The 22,167-nt window shown below is 44.1% G+C and overlaps 1 protein-coding gene across 1 annotated transcript in view; it reads right to left on the reverse strand.

The window, feature by feature from the left end:
- SLC6A2 (solute carrier family 6 member 2) overlaps positions 1–22,167 on the reverse strand; it is a 670,903-nt gene that overhangs the window by 384,953 nt on the left and 263,783 nt on the right. The window contains exon 6 of the mRNA XM_082270398.1: positions 4,085–4,188. Coding sequence (XP_082126524.1) covers positions 4,085–4,188 — 104 coding nt within the window. The remainder of the gene's footprint in view (positions 1–4,084; positions 4,189–22,167) is intronic.

Consider the following 22,167-nt stretch of genomic DNA (forward strand, 5'->3'; position numbering starts at 1 on the left):
CTCCAGAACGTTGACCTTTCACCCTGACCTTAGAGGCATCCCTGTGGGTACCCAGCAACTGCCAAAGGCGCTTTTTGCCGATGATGTACAAATTTTTACGGCTGATCCCGCTCATGACTTACCGCTGATCCAATCCCTATTTGCTAACTTCCGTCTCTGCACGGGGTTGTGTATAAATTTCTCCAAAAGTGAGGTCTTACCTCTGCGCTCCCCTCACAAACCGCATTGGGAATCTTGCTCCACGTTCTCTATAGTTCGCTCCCATATCACATATCTAGGCATCCGGGTAGGGAGACACCCTTCTTCTCTCTACTCTTTAAATTTTACCCCGGTAGTAGATAAAATTATAGCTGAACTCCAAAACTGGCAATCACTACCCCTATCATTCAGGGGCAGGTGCCATCTCTTTAAAATGTCTAGTTTTCCTAAATTGTTATACCCCATGCAAACGTTGCCCATCCTACTGAAACACAAAGATATTCAACGCCTTAACCGTGCTCTATCAACCTTCATTTGGCTGGGTAGACGCTCCCGCATTGCAATGCGCAAGCTCTACCTTCCGAAATCGAAGGGTGGGGTGGGTCTACCAGATATAAGGTTGTACAACCTCTCATGCCTCCTTCGGGGGGCTTTAGACTGGATCTCGGGTAATTCCAGATATACGAACTATGACTTAGAAATGCAAATGGTGCGGCCGTATGACCTGACGGCCCTGCTGCACTGTAGACATAGAGACATCCCTCCGGATTTGCGTACTAACCTCCTGCTGAAAGACACGGCTATCGCCTGGAGGGAGGTACGCAGAAGACTTGGGACCCCCTACAGGGTCTCCGGTTTCCTGCCTATTCAGAAACATCCTCTTTTTCCGCAGGGTCAGCAGGGGCAGGTGTTTGATCTATGGGCGGATAGGGGACTCAAAACTTTCTCCCAGCTATATGACTCTATTTCTGGTATCCCTCTAACCTTCTCAGATGTTTCTCGGAAATATGATTTGCCACGGGGCCATTATCTATATGTGCAACAATGTGTCAGCTTCATTCATTCCTTAGACACCCCGGCCACGGTCCGCTTCAAGTCGTCCATTATAGACTCCTGGGTGAGGCGGGGGGCTCACAAAATCTCACACATTTACCCCAATTTGTGCTTGGAACTTTGCGACCACGTAGCCTCACTGGTGGCTACTCGCTGGAATACAGTTCTGTCCTCCCAGTCAGCCCATACTCGAATCCTGAAAGGATACAATGACACGTGCCTCTTTGTGCATAATGAATTTTGGAGAGAGCAACAACTCAAAATTTTACATGGGGCATACATCCCCTGCCTCCGATGGTCCCCAGACCCTAACAAATCTCTCTGTACTCTCTGCAACCATCATTTGCCTTCCCTTCTCCACAAATTCTGGCTGTGCCCCAAGGTTTCTATCTTCTGGGACAGGGTCTTGACCCTCATCAACCGTACTCTGGACCTGCTCCTGCCAAAGGATGTATATCTGCTTCTCTTTGGAGACACTCAGGGCACGCTGCCTCTCCTGCCCAAACCTCAGAGGAAGCTGCTGCAACACCACAAACCCTGGCTCTTGAGTTGCCTGATGATTGCTAGGAGGATCATTTTAAAGCACTGGACATCAGACGAACCTCCCACTATCACGGAAGTAAAGGGGGAACTGCAAATACTTCTACGAAGGGACTTGGTAGATTTGCACCAGCTGCGGCTCCCCTCCCACACCCGTTTCCATTGGAAATGGTCTACTTACCTCCTAACTACGGGCTCACCCGCCTCACCCCCTTCACTGACACTGCCTCCCCTTAACATTCCATGACGTATGGAGCGTCTGGCTCCTGCATACCGACAACCGAACAGTACTTCTATAAGTGTTATTGTGTTGCTCTTGGTGTTTTTTTTTTCATACTGGGTCTCCACGTTCTCTTCCCTACACCTATGATCACCCTACCCCTACGCATCCGCTACTGTGATATTTTGTAGCTCTGTACCAGTCTTTCCTCTTATCATCCCCCCTCCCTTCTTCTTCCTCCTTTCTCATAATCTTTCCTCCCTCCTCCTCATTATCTTCCCCCGCCCCTCCCCTCCCCCCCCCTCCCCTGTACCTCTACCCTCCCCCCCTCTTCCCGCCCTCTCCTCTTCACATTACCCTCCATCCGGCTGTTTTGTCCTGTGTTCGATTATTCTCCCAGTTGGGATCGTTATAAGGTATAACATGTGTAATGAAGTGTCGATGACAGCCTTTACAGTCATTCAAGGACTCATAGTTTCTCATTGATCTGCTCTATTTTTGCTGTTTATCCCTGTTTCAAATGTTTCGAGGTATTGATTGTCGACCTTCAATAAAATATTATCAAAAAAAATATATATATATTGCTGGCTCCAGTGGAAAGGTGTTAGAATGCACAGTGCATTACAGTTTGTTTTGTATGGGGCTGCATAGCTGACCCCTGTCCACAGCCAAAAGCTCCTACAATGGGCACATTAGTATAAGAACTAAACCATGGAGCAATGAAAGAAGGTGGTCTGATCTGATGACTTCAAGAACAGTTTGAGAAACACAACGAGTATGAGGTGTTGACTTGGCCTCTAAAATCTCCAGATCTCAATCCAGTCAATCATCTGTGAGATGTGCTAGAAAAACAAGTCTAGTCCATGGACTCTCTCTCCTCGTTGGTTGAGACAACAGCGGGCGCCCCGGGTTCCCACTGCTGTCAATCAAAGTCAGTGAGCCAATAAGGAGAGGGAGGGGATGGGGTAGAGTTGAGCCAAAGCTCCTTGTTTTAGGGGCACCCGGCAGGAGGAAGGGGCCAGGAGTGACAGCGAGGGACCCAAGAAGAGGAGGATCTGAGCAGCTCTGTGCAAAACCACTGCACAGAGCAAGTATGTATAGCATGTTTGTTATTTTTAGCCACTTGCTGACTGCCCACAGTAATATTACTGTGGCAGTGCGGCTCCCCTGCGTCCAGTCATGTAGTACTATGTGACTGGAGTGCATGTGATACCGGCTGCGTGCACGCACTGTGTTTAGACACAGCGGGAGGTGGGATGTGGGAGCAGAGGTGGTGATTGCCGCCTTCCTCCCCCAATCGTCCGGGAAATGGAGAGAAGACCCGCCTACTTATGTAAACAAAGCAGGCGGATCTTCTGTGAGAAAGGCAGGGACAGATCATCAGTTTCAGCTGAAAACTGCGATCTGCCTGTGCCTGTCACAGAACCCCCACACACACACACAGTTAGTAAGCATATAGGCATACCTCTTTGATCAACCACAGGGTTAACCCCTTCCCTGCCAATGGCATCATTACAGTAACAGTGCATATTTTTAGCACTGATTACTGTAGTAATGTCACTGGTACCCCCAAAAGTGTCAAAAATGTCAGTTAGGGGTCCGATCTTTCCACCACAATGTCGCAGTCCCGCAAAAAAGAAAAAACGCAGATCACCACCATTACTAGTAAAAAAAACAAAACAATAAAAATTATATAAATCTTCCCCGTAGTTAGTAGACGCGATAACTTTTGCACAAACCAATCAAAATACGCTTATTGCGGTTTCTTTTACCAAAAATATGTAGCAGAAAACACATTGGCCTAAAATGTTAAAAAATTTTGATTTTTTTTTTTTTTGGGAAAGTCCTATAGCAGAATGTGAAAAATATTGTTTTTTTTTTTTTACAATTGTTGCTCTTTTTTTGTTTATAGCGCAAAAAATAAAAATCACATAGGTGATAAAATACCACCAAAAGAAAGCTCTATTTGTTTGGGTACAACGTTGCACGACTGCGCAATTGTCCGTAAAAAATAAGGCAATGCCGAATCGCAAAATAGGGCCTTTTCAGGGAGAGGTTAAAACCTTCCGGGGCTGCAGTGGTTAAAACACAAAAAATACTTTATTTATCACTTTAAGAGAGAAAAACGAACTGCTGGCTTTAAGATTTTTTTAAGCAGCTTTCTTTATGAACTGGTTGTGGAACAGTCAATAATATAGAACTTTCATGATCAGAAACATTTTATTTTGTGTAAATATAACCATGAAATTTAAATGTTTTTTAAAAACAACATTATAGAAAAAAACAACTTACCTGTAACAGTTATTATCAAATTTATTATAACTGGCAAATGCAATCAATACTCCAAATCCTGCCCCCAATGAGTAAAATATTTGAGTTGCAGCATCTATCCAGACCTAAATAATTAAAACACAGAAAGATTAAATAGTCACAAAACTAAAACCTATACTTGTTCTCCTTTTGTCACAAGTAGAATTATTGCCTAACCATAACTATTCTCAAAACTGTCACCTTCCATTCAGCTGCCAGCTCAAGCAGTGTGCTGTTATGCTGCTAGCTACTGTTTCTGAGTACCCTGTTTTTTGCTTTTAATAAACTGGCAATTTGGATGGTATCACATTATTCAGTTTATCTATTGACTCCTAGGTGCCTTGGATTGTCCATGGAATATTTGACTCTGGGCTGAATCCCAGTGAAGGCACTTTAAAGGGTCAGGGGACATCCTTGAGGCATAGCCTCTTTTTCTATCAAGCGCTCAGGATCTTATGTTTGGGAAGTCATTTGAAGCTGGTAAGGAATTGTTGTGCAATCAGGTGGTGCAATACGAACTGGACACATCATTATGTGTGGGGTGTAAACACAGCTTATTCACATAATATGTGCACCTTTTTTGCATAATTTATAATGGTTGCACTTTATATAACAATGCATGGTTGTTTTGTTCACTAAAAAATAATACGTATATATGAATTATTTGATGCGTGTAACTGGTTCCTGCCTGTGCTATAGCCAAAAGATGGCTACAGTGTGGCTCTGGGAGGACATCCATGGTTGTCCTCCCACATGGGCGCCTCCTGAATGCCCCCTGGGGCGTGCAACAGGTGTGCTCTGTGACTGCTGTATCTTTTGGACACAGCTGATCACAGATGACAGTAAAGGGAAAATCACAGGAGCCCTTTACCAAGTGATGGCCTGTTCCAATCACAGCTGCTCACACGTAAACAGACTGGCTGGTTATCAGCATTCATTTCCTCACAGGCTGTCTGAGTGTAAGGAAAGGAGAGCCAATAACTGGCGAGTCTGACAGGGCAGACTTGCCAGTATATTACATTACAATGTACTGTATGTACATACAGTGCATTGTTTACACTGATAATCAGGGCACTAATTATCAGTGCCCTCATTATCAGTGCGGCCCCATCAGTGCAGCTTATCGGTGCCCATCAGTGCCACATAACAGTGACCATCAGTGCCACTTTATCAGTTAAGTCTCGTCAGTGCCTCTTTATCAGTGCTCATCAGTGCAGCTTATCAGTGCAACCTCATCATTGCACATCAATGCAGCCTCATTAGTGCCCATCAGTGCAGCTTTATCAGCGCACATCAATGAAGAAGAAAAAATACTTTTTTGCTAAATTTTATAACAGAACTTAACTTTATAACTTTATAATCTGTCTTTATAACTTTATAATCTGTCTCAAACAAATGATAAAAATGTTATTTAGGTACAGTGTTGCATGACTGTGCAAACGTAATTCAACATGCGACTACACTGAAAGCTTAAAATTCCTGGGCAGGAAGGGGGAGCAAGTGCCTGGTACTGAAGGGGTGAGCCCCCGTTCACACTGGGGCGACCTGTCAGGCGACCTGGTCGCCTGACAGGTCACCGTAGGTCGCCTTCCATAGAGAAGCTGCGGACCCGTTCTAATAGGAGCGACACAAGTCGCTCCAACTTAGAAAAAGGGTCCGGAGCTTCTTTGGGGCGACCCGGAGCAACCTGCATAGACTTCAATGTTATGAAGTCCGTGCCGGCCGCTCCGAGGTCGCGGGGCGAGCAGCGCGCCGCGACCAATGAGGTCGCCCGGCAAAGTAGCGTCGCCCCAGTGTGAACGGGGGCTTAAAGCGATTGTACATCTGATGTATATTATTAAGTTTTGTAAACAGTTTTGCACAATTATTTTTTTGGTTGTACTTTGCATATTTAGATGCCAACCTGGTGTGTTTTGTATGTTGTTAATTTGTTTATATGTGTCACTTTTTATATTTTTAAAGGCACAGCACAACTAATTTTTTTTTTTTTTTATGTGTTGTTGTATTATGGCAACTAATGGGTGCAGCTGCCCTAAATTTTTTATCATCATTAAGCGCAGAGTTTTTTTGGCTCTACCTATGCTACCTACCTGATGTATAAAAAGTTCTGTATACAGTACTTCCATTTTGTCAGCACGCTTCAGTCCGGTAATCCCACAGCTCCAGCTACTCTGTGTAAGTGCTTGATAACGGCTGTGATATCAGGGAGCCATGACATCACTCATAGGTTCCCATAGCCCAGCTGTTGTCGGCACTTTCTCCTCTCCTCTCCTCTCCTCTCCTCTCCTCTGCAGTCAGCTGCTCAGTGACACAGAGGAGCCAGAGATGCAGTATCACATGTACACAGATCTTTTTTTTTTTTTTTACATTTTAGGAATAGTTATAGTTAGGTAGGAATTCAACTTTAACAAATAAGAGTCATGCAAAGTTTGTCAGATCTACAAAACTACAGTATTTTTACTTAAGAAATCCAATAACAATAATAACATAAAAGTGCTTTCTCAAGCAAACATTGTTTTAATGGTTTGCTTTGTTTCTTTTTTTTTTCAAAATTGCAGTGCCTGCATCCCTTTAGTAGTGATTAACCTTTGGGGAGTATCTCACCAAAAATTACATTTCTGTTGCAGAGGGTGCCTACAACCTGATCTGTATCTTGGTGTAGAGTTCTTAACTAAAGCAGGTACCCAAGCACATAATGACATTTCTGGGGGCGTTCGGTACACCAACTGCGTACAAAATGCCTTCAAGTTGCCATAATGCATTACAGTTTACAAAAAATACAGTGCTGCAGTTTAAAAAGGAAAGGTACATTTTAATAACAATAATGTAGAAATATAGACAAAACTTTTTTTTCTTCATATTGGATGGAGTAACAGAAGGTTATAGTCCCTGTCAGATTTTTGTTTGCAGTATGTGTCCCATTGTGGAGATTTCCCCTCTTTAAGAATCCTAGTACTAACATATGTAACCTGTTTTTTTTTTTTGTTTTGTTTTTTTTAACCTCAAAATAATTTATGCAAATCAGTACTGTTAGGCTAATGGTTAAGTATAGCAATTTCTACAGAGCTACATTGGTCCAGCTGTGACTAATAATGTGCGATACCCATGGAATCGCTGTGGAACCTGGGAATCACTGTAGTAGGCACCACTACTACAGTTATCTCCACTAGCTTCCAAGTACCATGCAAAGTGGCTGCCCTGCTGTATTGTGAATACAGGATATTGCTCAGGTGCTATTCAGGGAAAATTTTTTCTCAATTAACGCTTTTTTCTATGTTCTATGTGTTCTATAATTGGATGAGTTGTTGAGGTAAACTACTTTAGTGGTTTCAAGCTTCCACAAGGATCCCAGGGGTATGGAACATACATACTTATACTGGTTCAAGCTAGATCAGTGTAACCATGTAAAATTTCCACATCTAAACTTCCCGTTTAAGGTTTTTGGGAAGCACATCATGTGCTTTATTCTCAACATTTTTGAGATTCTGGGACCATGAGCTCTGAATGCCTGGGTGATGTATAGTCATTTTTCTGTCATACAGCCAAAATTCCTTAGGGAATCTATGTCATTTATGCATATTAAGATTCAGCAAGATTTATCTTGACACATGCTCTCTGAGAGAGATGAAAAATAATAACATCAACATTTGCCAAAATGTAACTAGACAGCACACTAACATGAAAGTAAACACTTACGGTATGCCTTGAGTTGCTAAATGAATGGGTTACAGTACCTATCAAGGCCATGTTGTTACAAACATAGTTACATAGTCAGGTTGAAAAAAGATACAAGTCCATCTAGTTCAACCAATAAAAAAAAAAAAATTATACAATCCCATATACACAATTCTATACCCACAGTTGATCCAGGGGAAGACAAAAAACCCCAGCAAAGCATGATCCAATTTGCTACAGCAGGAGAAAAAATGTCTTCCTAATCCCTCAAGAGGCAATCGGGTTTTCTCTTGATCAACACTACCTATAAATGTTAGTACCTTGTTATATTATGTACATTTAGTAAAGAATCCAGAACTTTTTTAAAGCAATCTACTTAGCTGGCCAGAACCAACTCTGGAGGGAGTCTATTCCACATTTTCATAGCTCTTACTGTGAAGAAACCTTTCTGTATTTGGAGATGAAATCTCTTTCTAGATGTAAAGAGTGCCCCCTTGTCCTCTGTGATGACCTTAAAGTGAATAATTCAACACCAAGTTCACTATGTGAACTCATTATGTATTTGTACATGTTGTTCATATCCCCCCTTAAAGAGGAAGTAAACCCTTCTCTGCAAGTTGTACCTATAGGTAAGCCTATGATAAGGCTTACCTATAGGTACTGTAAATATTTCCTAAACATGTACCGTTTAGGAGATATTTACCTTACATGCAGCCGGTGACGTCACTGGCGCATGCGCTCTGAAGGAACGGCCGCTGGTGCCGTTCCTTCAGAGCCCCGTGCCGTGACTGTCGGCTCCCGCACGCATGTGCAGGAGTAACGTCAAAGCGGCTCCGGCTCAATCAGATGGCCGGATGCCGCGATCCCGGAAGACGGGCGACTGAACATGTCGCCCGTCATAGAGGTAAGCGGGCGGCACGGCGGGGGCTCGTTCTAAGGTAAGTATTTCATAATGAGCTAGTATTCGATGCATACTAGCTCATTATGTGTTTCTCTTTCAGGGTGAAAAAAAAAATCGGGTTTACAACCTCTTTAATCTCCTCTTCTCAAGAGAGAATACATTCAGTTCCTCTAATCTTTCCTCATAGCCGAGCTCCTCCATGCCTCTTATCAGTTTGGTTGCCTTTCTCTGCACTTTCGCCAGTTCCCCCATATGCTTTTGAAGAATTGGTGCCCAAAACTGAACTGCATATTCCAGTTGAGGTCTTACTAATAATTTGTAAGGGGGCAAAATGATCTCTCTCTCTCTCTCTCTCTCTCTCTCTCTCTCTCTCTCTGGAGTCCATACCTCTCTTAATACAAGAAAGGACTTTGCTTGCTTTGGAAACCGCAGCTTGGCATTGTATAAACCCCTAGGTCCTTCTCCACTATGGATTCCCCCAGTTGTACTCCCCCTAATATGTATGATGCACGCATTTTCTTAGCCCTCAAGTGCATAACTTTACATTTATCAACACTAAACTTAATTTGCCACATAGTTGCCCAATTAAACAGTGCACTGAGGTCCAGTATTGAAGCTGCGCTTATCCGTAATGTATAAATAAATAAATATCAATCAAATGGTAAACTACAGTTCATAGGTAGATAAAACAGTCGTGACTTCTATGCTGTAGGCAGGGTGACAATACAAGGTGCTAGTAGTGCAACAAAGGTGCACATAAAACAATAATGTAGAAAAATACGTAAATAGTTGTGACTCCTATGCTGTGAATGGAGTATCAATGTAAAGTGCTATAGGTGCAATTAAAGTGCAAGAAAAATTAAATTAGGTATAACTACAGTCCCAGTCCAAGGACTAGCAGTGACATCAAGGTACAGATTATAGATGAATGGATGACATAAAATAAATCCCATTAAAGTGTAAATGGTGTAAGGTGGCTGCATGACAATAAGATCAATTCAAATGCATCAATAAACAGTAGTAAAAGCCATCAAAAAGAGCTGGCCATAAAAAAAAAAAGTTAATTCAGCTAGTAGATAGCAGCATCAAACTTCATGAGGTGACAGTGGCGTGAAATCAGGTAATGGGATCAGGTGGGTGATTGCAACACCAGGTAGTGAATGGTGAGATAGCCAATATGTAAAACTTCTGGGTGTGCTACACCCTTACCTTACTGCTGTAAGGTTACAACACAGTAGTCACAACTATTTACAAATTTTTCTACATTATTGTTTTATGTGCAGTCTTATCACTGCACCTTTGTTGCACTACTAGCACCTAGTATTGTCACCCTGCCTACAACATAGAAGTAATGACTGTTTTATCTACCTATGAACTGTAGTTTACCATTTGATTGATATTTTCTTATTTATACATTACAGATAAGCGCAGCTTCAATACTGTACCAATATATTCAGTTATCTGTGAAAGACGGAAATAGGAGCTGCAGCTATTCCCATCTTTTACATTGCCTTCTCTGGTTCTCTTTTCTACCTACTGGTGAAAGTGCAGGGGCATGCTCTTATCAATTATCAGTGCACTGAGGTCAGCTTCTAAATTTGAGACATCCTGTAAGGACATTATTCCACTGCATAGTTTGGTGCCATCTGCAAAGACTGAAATAGTACTTTTAATCCTAGACCCTATCTTAACTAAGGATATTAAAAAGTAAGGGTCCCAACACTGAACCTTGGGGTACACCACTGATAACCTTAGATCATTCAGAGTAAGAATCATTAACCACTACTCTCAGAATTCTATCTTTTAGTTTTCTATCCATATACACACTGATCTTTGCAAGCCTGTAGACTTTACCTTACTCATTAGTCGTGTGTGGGGAACTGTGGCAAACGCTTTTACAAAATACAAGTATACTATGTCTAGAGCCACCCCCGCCAAGATTTTACTTACCTTCTCATAAAATGAAATCAGGTTTATTTAATAACTTCTGTCCTTCATGAATCCATGCTGTCTGTTGCCTAAAATATTTTTCTCCAGCAAGAACTCATCTATGTGGTCTTTTATTAAACTCTCAAAACCTTCCCGACTATAGAAGGTAAACTAACAGGTCTAATAGTTACTTGGTAAAGACTTGATTTTAAATATGGCCAATCCAGTGGTACCATTACAATCATGAATGAGTCCCTAAAAATAGAAACACTGGCTTTGAAATGACAGAGCTCAATTCTTTTAGGATCTGTGGGTGGATGCCATTTGGTCCAGGTGCTTTATCCACCTTTATTCTGTCTAAATAGTTCTGTACCATATCATTTTGGGCCATTGTGGATCATTTGGGGCTGTGTCAATACCATCCCCATAATGGACTTGAGTTCCCCCTATGCTTACTATTAGTGTTGAGCGAACACGGACTGTATTATTCGTGTTCGTACCGAATAATTGGATTTTTTGTACCCGAACACGGACACGGACACTTTACTGTATGTTCGGGTAAAAATCCGTGTTCGGTCGTTTTATTTCCGGGTTTTGCATGCTTTGGCGCTCTTTTCATGGCGGGCTTTCAACAGCCAATCAACAATCGTTTAACTGGTGTGCCTTAAGCCATCCCAGCCATGCCTGCAAATGTCTCAGTAGCTGTGATTGGCCGTCTGAAGCATGTGACCAAGTCTTTATAAGTTCGAGGCAGCCGCAGCGGCGTCATTATGCTGCTTAGATTCAGGGACAGAGCACACATCAACGTGCTGGCTGCTGATTAGGGAAAGATAGGCAGGAAAAAACCATTTGTGTCCGGATAGAATTGAGGGACAGGTCGGAGTGTTTAGGCAGGGCGAGTTGTAGGCATTTTAGGGATAGAGTCTGCTGAATTATATAGGGTCAGTGTCTTCTACAAACTACAATCGATATTGCTGTGTGGGGGGTGGGGTCTGCACTCAATCCTGATCTACGATCTCTTCTCAATCCTGTTAGGGACAGAGTCTGCTGAATTTTAGGGAAACTGTGTTCTACAAACTACAATCGATATTGCTGTGTGGTGTGGGATTGGAGATAGGCAGGTGTCAGTGATCCACATCCATTTTTCTGTGTGTGAGCTGCAGTGAACACAATCTTTTTGGGCTGCAGTGAACACAATCTTTTTGGGCTGCAGTGAACACAATCTTTTTGGGGTGCAGTGAACAAAATCTTTTTGGGGTGCAGTGAACACAATCCTTTTTGGTGTGCAGTGAACACAATCTTTGTGGGGTGCAGTGAACAAAATCCTTTGTGGGGTGCAGTGAACACAATCTTTTTGGGGTGCAGTGAACAAAATCCTTTTTGGGGTGCAGTGAACAACATCCTTTTTGGGGTGCAGTGAACACAATCTTTTTGGGGTGCAGTGAACAAAATCCTTTGTGGGGTGCAGTGAACACAATCTTTTTGGGGTGCAGTGAACACAATCTTTTTGGGGTGGAGTGAACAACATCCTTTTTGGGGTGCAGTGAACAAAATCCTTTTTGGGGTGCAGTGAACAAAATCATTTTTGGGGTGCAGTGAACACAATCTTTTTGGGGTGCAGTGAACACAATCTTTGTGGGGTGCAGTGAACACAATCTTTTTGGGGTGGAGTGAACAACATCCTTTTTGGGGTGCAGTGAACAACATCCTTTTTGGGGTGCAGTGAACACAATCTTTTTGGGGTGCAGTGAACACAATCTTTGTGGGGTACAGTGAACAGAATCTTTGTGGGGTGCAGTGAACACAATCTTTGGGGGGTACAGTGAACACAATCTTTGTGAGGTGCAGTGAACACAATCTTTGTGGGGTGCAGTGAACACAATCATTGTGGGGTGCAGTGAACTCAATCTTTGTGGGGTACAGTGAACACAATCTCATACTGAAGGTTTGAGGGTGCTGCCTGTTCCATACCCCCCCTACTCCTCATCTAGCCTTTTAGGGGTACAAACAATAGTAATTGGGGCCTAGTGTGGTTGTGTACGTGTGATATACATACACTTTTTTGGGATCATATTTTCTATTCCGCTATTTAATCAAAAACCTTTGGGGATCAGTTAAATTGGGGGATAGTCTGTGTTGGTACGTGTGAGAGAGATCCACCTTTCCAAGTTGTTGGGGTTCATCTCATACTTCTGAAGGTTTGAGGGTGCTGCCTGTTCCATACTCCCCCTACTCCTAGCCTTTTAGGGGTACAAACAATAGTAATTGGGGCCTAGTGTGGTTGTGTACGTGTGATATACATACACTTTTTTGGGATCATATTTTCTATTCCGCTATTTAATCAAAAACCTTTGGGGATCAGTTAAATTGGGGGATAGTCTGTGTTGGTACGTGTGAGAGAGATCCACCTTTCCAAGTTGTTGGGGTTCATCTCATACTTCTGAAGGTTTGAGGGTGCTGCCTGTTCCATACCCCCCCTACTCCTAGCCTTTTAGGGGTACAAACAATAGTAATTGGGGCCTAGTGTGGTTGTGTACGTGTGATATACATACACTTTTTTGGGATCATATTTTCTATTCCGCTATTTAATCAAAAACCTTTGGGGATCAGTTAAATTGGGGGATAGTCTGTGTTGGTACGTGTGAGAGAGATCCACCTTTCCAAGTTGTTGGGGTTCATCTCATACTTCTGAAGGTTTGAGGGTGCTGCCTGTTCCATACTCCCCCTACTCCTAGCCTTTTAGGGGTACAAACAATAGTAATTGGGGCCTAGTGTGGTTGTGTACGTGTGATATACATACACTTTTTTGGGATCATATTTTCTATTCCGCTATTTAATCAAAAACCTTTGGGGATCAGTTAAATTGGGGGATAGTCTGTGTTGGTACGTGTGAGAGAGATCCACCTTTCCAAGTTGTTGGGGTTCATCTCATACTTCTGAAGGTTTGAGGGTGCTGCCTGTTCCATACCCCCCCTACTCCTAGCCTTTTAGGGGTACAAACAATAGTAATTGGGGCCTAGTGTGGTTGTGTACGTGTGATATACATACACTTTTTTGGGATCATATTTTCTATTCCGCTATTTAATCAAAAACCTTTGGGGATCAGTTAAATTGGGGGATAGTCTGTGTTGGTACGTGTGAGAGAGATCCACCTTTCCAAGTTGTTGGGGTTCATCTCATACTTCTGAAGGTTTGAGGGTGCTGCCTGTTCCATACCCCCCCTACTCCTAGCCTTTTAGGGGTACAAACAATAGTAATTGGGGCCTAGTGTGGTTGTGTACGTGTGATATACATACACTTTTTTGGGATCATATTTTCTATTCCGCTATTTAATCAAAAACCTTTGGGGATCAGTTAAATTGGGGGATAGTCTGTGTTGGTACGTGTGAGAGAGATCCACCTTTCCAAGTTGTTGGGGTTCATCTCATACTTCTGAAGGTTTGAGGGTGCTGCCTGTTCCATACTCCCCCTACTCCTAGCCTTTTAGGGGTACAAACAATAGTAATTGGGGCCTAGTGTGGTTGTGTACGTGTGATATACATACACTTTTTTGGGATCATATTTTCTATTCCGCTATTTAATCAAAAACCTTTGGGGATCAGTTAAATTGGGGGATAGTCTGTGTTGGTACGTGTGAGAGAGATCCACCTTTCCAAGTTGTTGGGGTTCATCTCATACTTCTGAAGGTTTGAGGGTGCTGCCTGTTCCATACCCCCCCTACTCCTAGCCTTTTAGGGGTACAAACAATAGTAATTGGGGCCTAGTGTGGTTGTGTACGTGTGATATACATACACTTTTTTGGGATCATATTTTCTATTCCGCTATTTAATCAAAAACCTTTGGGGATCAGTTAAATTGGGGGATAGTCTGTGTTGGTACGTGTGAGAGAGATCCACCTTTCCAAGTTGTTGGGGTTCATCTCATACTTCTGAAGGTTTGAGGGTGCTGCCTGTTCCATACTCCCCCTACTCCTAGCCTTTTAGGGGTACAAACAATAGTAATTGGGGCCTAGTGTGGTTGTGTACGTGTGATATACATACACTTTTTTGGGATCATATTTTCTATTCCGCTATTTAATCAAAAACCTTTGGGGATCAGTTAAATTGGGGGATAGTCTGTGTTGGTACGTGTGAGAGAGATCCACCTTTCCAAGTTGTTGGGGTTCATCTCATACTTCTGAAGGTTTGAGGGTGCTGCCTGTTCCATACCCCCCCTACTCCTAGCCTTTTAGGGGTACAAACAATAGTAATTGGGGCCTAGTGTGGTTGTGTACGTGTGATATACATACACTTTTTTGGGATCATATTTTCTATTCCGCTATTTAATCAAAAACCTTTGGGGATCAGTTAAATTGGGGGATAGTCTGTGTTGGTACGTGTGAGAGAGATCCACCTTTCCAAGTTGTTGGGGTTCATCTCATACTTCTGAAGGTTTGAGGGTGCTGCCTGTTCCATACTCCCCCTACTCCTAGCCTTTTAGGGGTACAAACAATAGTAATTGGGGCCTAGTGTGGTTGTGTACGTGTGATATACATACACTTTTTTGGGATCATATTTTCTATTCCGCTATTTAATCAAAAACCTTTGGGGATCAGTTAAATTGGGGGATAGTCTGTGTTGGTACGTGTGAGAGAGATCCACCTTTCCAAGTTGTTGGGGTTCATCTCATACTTCTGAAGGTTTGAGGGTGCTGCCTGTTCCATACTCCCCCTACTCCTAGCCTTTTAGGGGTACAAACAATAGTAATTGGGGCCTAGTGTGGTTGTGTACGTGTGATATACATACACTTTTTTGGGATCATATTTTCTATTCCGCTATTTAATCAAAAACCTTTGGGGATCAGTTAAATTGGGGGATAGTCTGTGTTGGTACGTGTGAGAGAGATCCACCTTTCCAAGTTGTTGGGGTTCATCTCATACTTCTGAAGGTTTGAGGGTGCTGCCTGTTCCATACTCCCCCTACTCCTAGCCTTTTAGGGGTACAAACAATAGTAATTGGGGCCTAGTGTGGTTGTGTACGTGTGATATACATACACTTTTTTGGGATCATATTTTCTATTCCGCTATTTAATCAAAAACCTTTGGGGATCAGTTAAATTGGGGGATAGTCTGTGTTGGTACGTGTGAGAGAGATCCACCTTTCCAAGTTGTTGGGGTTCATCTCATACTTCTGAAGGTTTGAGGGTGCTGCCTGTTCCATACTCCCCCTACTCCTAGCCTTTTAGGGGTACAAACAATAGTAATTGGGGCCTAGTGTGGTTGTGTACGTGTGATATACATACACTTTTTTGGGATCATATTTTCTATTCCGCTATTTAATCAAAAACCTTTGGGGATCAGTTAAATTGGGGGATAGTCTGTGTTGGTACGTGTGAGAGAGATCCACCTTTCCAAGTTGTTGGGGTTCATCTCATACTTCTGAAGGTTTGAGGGTGCTGCCTGTTCCATACTCCCCCTACTCCTAGCCTTTTAGGGGTACAAACAATAGTAATTGGGGCCTAGTGTGGTTGTGTACGTGTGATATACATACACTTTTTTGGGATCATATTTTCTATTCCGCTATTTAATCAAAAACCTTTGGGGATCAGTTAAATTGGGGGATAGTCTGTGTTGGTACGTGTGAGAGAGATCCACCTTTCCAAGTTGTTGGGGTTCATCTCATACTTCTGAAGGTTTGAGGGTGCTGCCTGTTCCATACTCCCCCTACTCCTAGCCTTTTAGGGGTACAAACAATAGTAATTGGGGCCTAGTGTGGTTGTGTACGTGTGATATACATACACTTTTTTGGGATCATATTTTCTATTCCGCTATTTAATCAAAAACCTTTGGGGATCAGTTAAATTGGGGGATAGTCTGTGTTGGTACGTGTGAGAGAGATCCACCTTTCCAAGTTGTTGGGGTTCATCTCATACTTCTGAAGGTTTGAGGGTGCTGCCTGTTCCATACTCCCCCTACTCCTAGCCTTTTAGGGGTACAAACAATAGTAATTGGGGCCTAGTGTGGTTGTGTACGTGTGATATACATACACTTTTTTGGGATCATATTTTCTATTCCGCTATTTAATCAAAAACCTTTGGGGATCAGTTAAATTGGGGGATAGTCTGTGTTGGTACGTGTGAGAGAGATCCACCTTTCCAAGTTGTTGGGGTTCATCTCATACTTCTGAAGGTTTGAGGGTGCTGCCTGTTCCATACCCCCCCTACTCCTAGCCTTTTAGGGGTACAAACAATAGTAATTGGGGCCTAGTGTGGTTGTGTACGTGTGATATACATACACTTTTTTGGGATCATATTTTCTATTCCGCTATTTAATCAAAAACCTTTGGGGATCAGTTAAATTGGGGGATAGTCTGTGTTGGTACGTGTGAGAGAGATCCACCTTTCCAAGTTGTTGGGGTTCATCTCATACTTCTGAAGGTTTGAGGGTGCTGCCTGTTCCATACTCCCCCTACTCCTAGCCTTTTAGGGGTACAAACAATAGTAATTGGGGCCTAGTGTGGTTGTGTACGTGTGATATACATACACTTTTTTGGGATCATATTTTCTATTCCGCTATTTAATCAAAAACCTTTGGGGATCAGTTAAATTGGGGGATAGTCTGTGTTGGTACGTGTGAGAGAGATCCACCTTTCCAAGTTGTTGGGGTTCATCTCATACTTCTGAAGGTTTGAGGGTGCTGCCTGTTCCATACCCCCCCTACTCCTAGCCTTTTAGGGGTACAAACAATAGTAATTGGGGCCTAGTGTGGTTGTGTACGTGTGATATACATACACTTTTTTGGGATCATATTTTCTATTCCGCTATTTAATCAAAAACCTTTGGGGATCAGTTAAATTGGGGGATAGTCTGTGTTGGTACGTGTGAGAGAGATCCACCTTTCCAAGTTGTTGAGGTTCATCTCATACTTCTGAAGGTTTGAGGGTGCTGCCTGTTCCATACTCCCCCTACTCCTAGCCTTTTAGGGGTACAAACAATAGTAATTGGGGCCTAGTGTGGTTGTGTACGTGTGATATACATACACTTTTTTGGGATCATATTTTCTATTCCGCTATTTAATCAAAAACCTTTGGGGATCAGTTAAATTGGGGGATAGTCTGTGTTGGTACGTGTGAGAGAGATCCACCTTTCCAAGTTGTTGGGGTTCATCTCATACTTCTGAAGGTTTGAGGGTGCTGCCTGTTCCATACTCCCCCTACTCCTAGCCTTTTAGGGGTACAAACAATAGTAATTGGGGCCTAGTGTGGTTGTGTACGTGTGATATACATACACTTTTTTGGGATCATATTTTCTATTCCGCTATTTAATCAAAAACCTTTGGGGATCAGTTAAATTGGGGGATAGTCTGTGTTGGTACGTGTGAGAGAGATCCACCTTTCCAAGTTGTTGGGGTTCATCTCATACTTCTGAAGGTTTGAGGGTGCTGCCTGTTCCATACTCCCCCTACTCCTAGCCTTTTAGGGGTACAAACAATAGTAATTGGGGCCTAGTGTGGTTGTGTACGTGTGATATACATACACTTTTTTGGGATCATATTTTCTATTCCGCTATTTAATCAAAAACCTTTGGGGATCAGTTAAATTGGGGGATAGTCTGTGTTGGTACGTGTGAGAGAGATCCACCTTTCCAAGTTGTTGGGGTTCATCTCATACTTCTGAAGGTTTGAGGGTGCTGCCTGTTCCATACTCCCCCTACTCCTAGCCTTTTAGGGGTACAAACAATAGTAATTGGGGCCTAGTGTGGTTGTGTACGTGTGATATACATACACTTTTTTGGGATCATATTTTCTATTCCGCTATTTAATCAAAAACCTTTGGGGATCAGTTAAATTGGGGGATAGTCTGTGTCGGTACGTGTGAGAGAGATCCACCTTTCCAAGTTGTTGGGGTTCATCTCATACTTCTGAAGGTTTGAGGGTGCTGCCTGTTCCATACCCCCCCTACTCCTCATCTAGCCTTTTAGGGGTACAAACAATAGTAATTGGGGCCTAGTGTGGTTGTGTACGTGCGAGATACATACACTTTTTTTGATCATATTTCCTATTCCGCTATTCAATAAAAACCTTTGAGGATCAATTGAATTGCGGGATAGTCTGTGTCGGTACGTGTGAGAGAGATCCACCTTTCCAAGTTGTTGGGGTTCATCTCATACTTCTGAAGGTTTGAGGGTGCTGCCTGTTCCATACCCCCCCTACTCCTCATCTAGCCTTTTAGGGGTACAAACAATAGTAATTGGGGCCTAGTGTGGTTGTGTACGTGCGAGATACATACACTTTTTTTGATCATATTTCCTATTCCGCTATTCAATAAAAACCTTTGAGGATCAATTGAATTGCGGGATAGTCTGTGTCGGTACGTGTGAGAGAGATCCACCTTTCCAAGTTGTTGGGGTTCATCTCATACTTCTGAAGGTTTGAGGGTGCTGCCTGTTCCATACCCCCCCTACTCCTCATCTAGCCTTTTAGGGGTACAAACAATAGTAATTGGGGCCTAGTGTGGTTGTGTACGTGCGAGATACATACACTTTTTTTGATCATATTTCCTATTCCGCTATTCAATAAAAACCTTTGAGGATCAATTGAATTGCGGGATAGTCTGTGTCGGTACGTGTGAGAGAGATCCACCTTTCCAAGTTGTTGGGGTTCATCTCATACTTCTGAAGGTTTGAGGGTGCTGCCTGTTCCATACCCCCCCTACTCCTCATCTAGCCTTTTAGGGGTACAAACAATAGTAATTGGGGCCTAGTGTGGTTGTGTACGTGCGAGATACATACACTTTTTTTGATCATATTTCCTATTCCGCTATTCAATAAAAACCTTTGAGGATCAATTGAATTGCGGGATAGTCTGTGTCGGTACGTGTGAGAGAGATCCACCTTTCCAAGTTGTTGGGGTTCATCTCATACTTCTGAAGGTTTGAGGGTGCTGCCTGTTCCATACTCCCCCTACTCCTAGCCTTTTAGGGGTACAAACAATAGTAATTGGGGCCTAGTGTGGTTGTGTACGTGTGATATACATACACTTTTTTTGGATCATATTTTCTATTCCGCTATTCAATAAAAACCTTTCTAGGGCAAGATCTTAAATTACAGAAATATGAGGAGACCGTCAAATAAGGGCCGTGGCCTGGGTCGTGGTGCTGCTGGTAGAGCTCCTGTTGCAAGGAGAGGACATGGTCGATCTGTGCCAGCTACACGCACAAGTGAAACACCTTCCTCAAGTGTGAGTAGGCGACAGAACCTGCATCAGTATTTGGTAGGGCATCAAACGCCCCTAGAAGTGATGAGGCCAGAACAAGTTGAGGCGATAGTAGATTGGTTTGCTGCTGACAGTGCCTCCAGTTCCTTCACATTGTCTCCCACCCAGTCTACTGCAGAAAGGTCAGAGTTGGCACCTGCAGCCAATGTCCAACCGTCTTTCACCTCACCCCCTTGCAAATCAGGCCAGCAGTCTGAGCCCCAAGCCATACAGCAGTCTCTTATTCTTTTTGAGGACTCTGTCAGCAGGGTTTCCCAGGGCCATCCACCTAGCCCTGCCCCAGAAGTGGAAGAGATTGAGTGCAGCGATGCCCAACCACTTATTTCTCAAGATGAGTACATGCAAGGATCATCGCAGCACGTCTCCGATGATGACGAAACGCAGGTGCCAACTGCTGCGGCGTTCAGCATTGTGGAGACCGACAAGGAGGGCAGGGGTGAAGACTGGGTGGAAGATGATGTGGAGGACGATGAGGTCCTCGACCCCACATGGAATGAACGTCATGCAGGTGAACTGAGTAGTTTGGAGGAAGAGGCGGTGGTCGCACAGAGCCACCAGCACAGCAGAAGAGGGAGCAGGGTGCAGAAGCGGAGCGGCCGTGCCCTAGACACTACGCCCGCTACTGCCCAACGCAGCAAGGGAACGAGCGCACCAAAGTCAGCTCAAAGGAGTTCTCTAGCGTGGAAGTTCTTTAGAAAATGTGCTGATGACAGGACACGAGTGGTTTGCACCCTGTGCAATCAGAGCTTGAAGCGAGGCATGAACCTTCTCAACCTGAGCACAACCTGCATGATCAGGCATCTAAGTGCAAAGCACGAGCTGCAGTGGAGTACACACCTTCAAAACCAAGAAACGTCTCTGGCTCATCCTGCTTCCTCTTCTGCTGCAGTCTCGGCCGCTCCAGCCACATCTGTAGTGATACCGGCACCTGCCACCCCGCAAACAGACGATCTGTCAGCAACACCACCACCTGGGTCACCAACAACCATCTCCACAATGTCCCGTGGAAGCGTTCAGCTTTCCATCTCCCAAACACTTGAGAGGAAGAGGAAGTACCCCCCTACCCACCCGCGATCCCTGGCCCTGAATGCCAGCATTTCAAAATTATTGGCCTTTGAAATGCTGTCATTCCGTCTGGTGGAGACGCACAGTTTTAAAAACCTTATGTCGGTGGCTGTCCCACAGTACGTCGTGCCCAGCCGCCACTACTTTTCCAGGCAAGCCATCCCTTCCCTGCACAACCAAGTGGGGGAAAAAATCAGGTGTGCACTGCGCAACGCCATCTGTGCCAAGGTCCACCTAACTACGGATACGTGGACCAGTAAGCACGGTCAGGGGCGTTATATCTCCCTAACGGCACACTGGGTAAATGCAGTGGCGGATGGGCCTGAGGCGGATAGCAATTTGGCGCATGTCCTTCCACCACCGAGGATTGCAGGGCGCTTCAGTTTGCCTCCTGTTCCTAACTCCTCCTACTCCGCTTCCTCATCCTCTACCGCCTCCTCATCCGGACAGCGTAACACCTTCACCACCAACTTCAGCACGGCCAGGGGTAAACGACAGCAGGCAGTTTTACAACTTGCCTGTTTGGGGGACAAACCACACACCGCGCAGGAGTTGTGGAGGAGCATGGAACAGCAGACAAATGAGTGGTTGCTGCCAGCGAGCCTCAAGCCCGGCCTGGTGGTGTGCGATAACGGGCGAAATCTCATAGCAGCTCTGGGCCTAGCCGGTTTGACGCACATCCCTTGCCTGGCGCATGTGCTGAATTTGGTGGTGCAGAGGTTCCTTAAAAACTACCCCGATATGTCAGAGCTGCTGCAGAAAGTGCGGGCCGTTTGTGCGCACTTTCGGCGTTCTCACCCTGCTGCTGCTCGCCTGGCAGTGCTGCAGCGTAACTTCGGCCTTCCCGCTCACCGCCTCATATGTGACGTGCCCACAAGGTGGAACTCCACCTTGCACATGCTGGAAAGACTGTGCGAGCAGCAGCAGGCCATAGTGGAGTTTCAGCTGCAGCACGCACGCGTGAGTCGCTCTGCGGAACAGCACCACTTCACCACCAATAACTGGGCCTCCATGCGAGACCTGTGTGCCTTGTTGCGCTGTTTTGAGTACTCCACCAACATGGCCAGTGGCAATGACGCCGTTCTCAGCTTAACTATCCCACTTCTATGCCTCCTTGAAAAAACAATTCGGGCGATGATGGAAGAGGATGTGGCACAGGATGAGGAGGAGGAGGAGGATGAAGAGGTAACATTTCCAAGGCTTTCAGGGCAGTCATTCGCAAGGGGCTCCGAGGGTGGGTTCCTG

Source organism: Pelophylax lessonae (genome assembly GCF_965119305.1).
Source record: "Pelophylax lessonae genome assembly, chromosome: 10".
Lineage (NCBI taxonomy): Eukaryota > Metazoa > Chordata > Amphibia > Anura > Ranidae > Pelophylax > Pelophylax lessonae.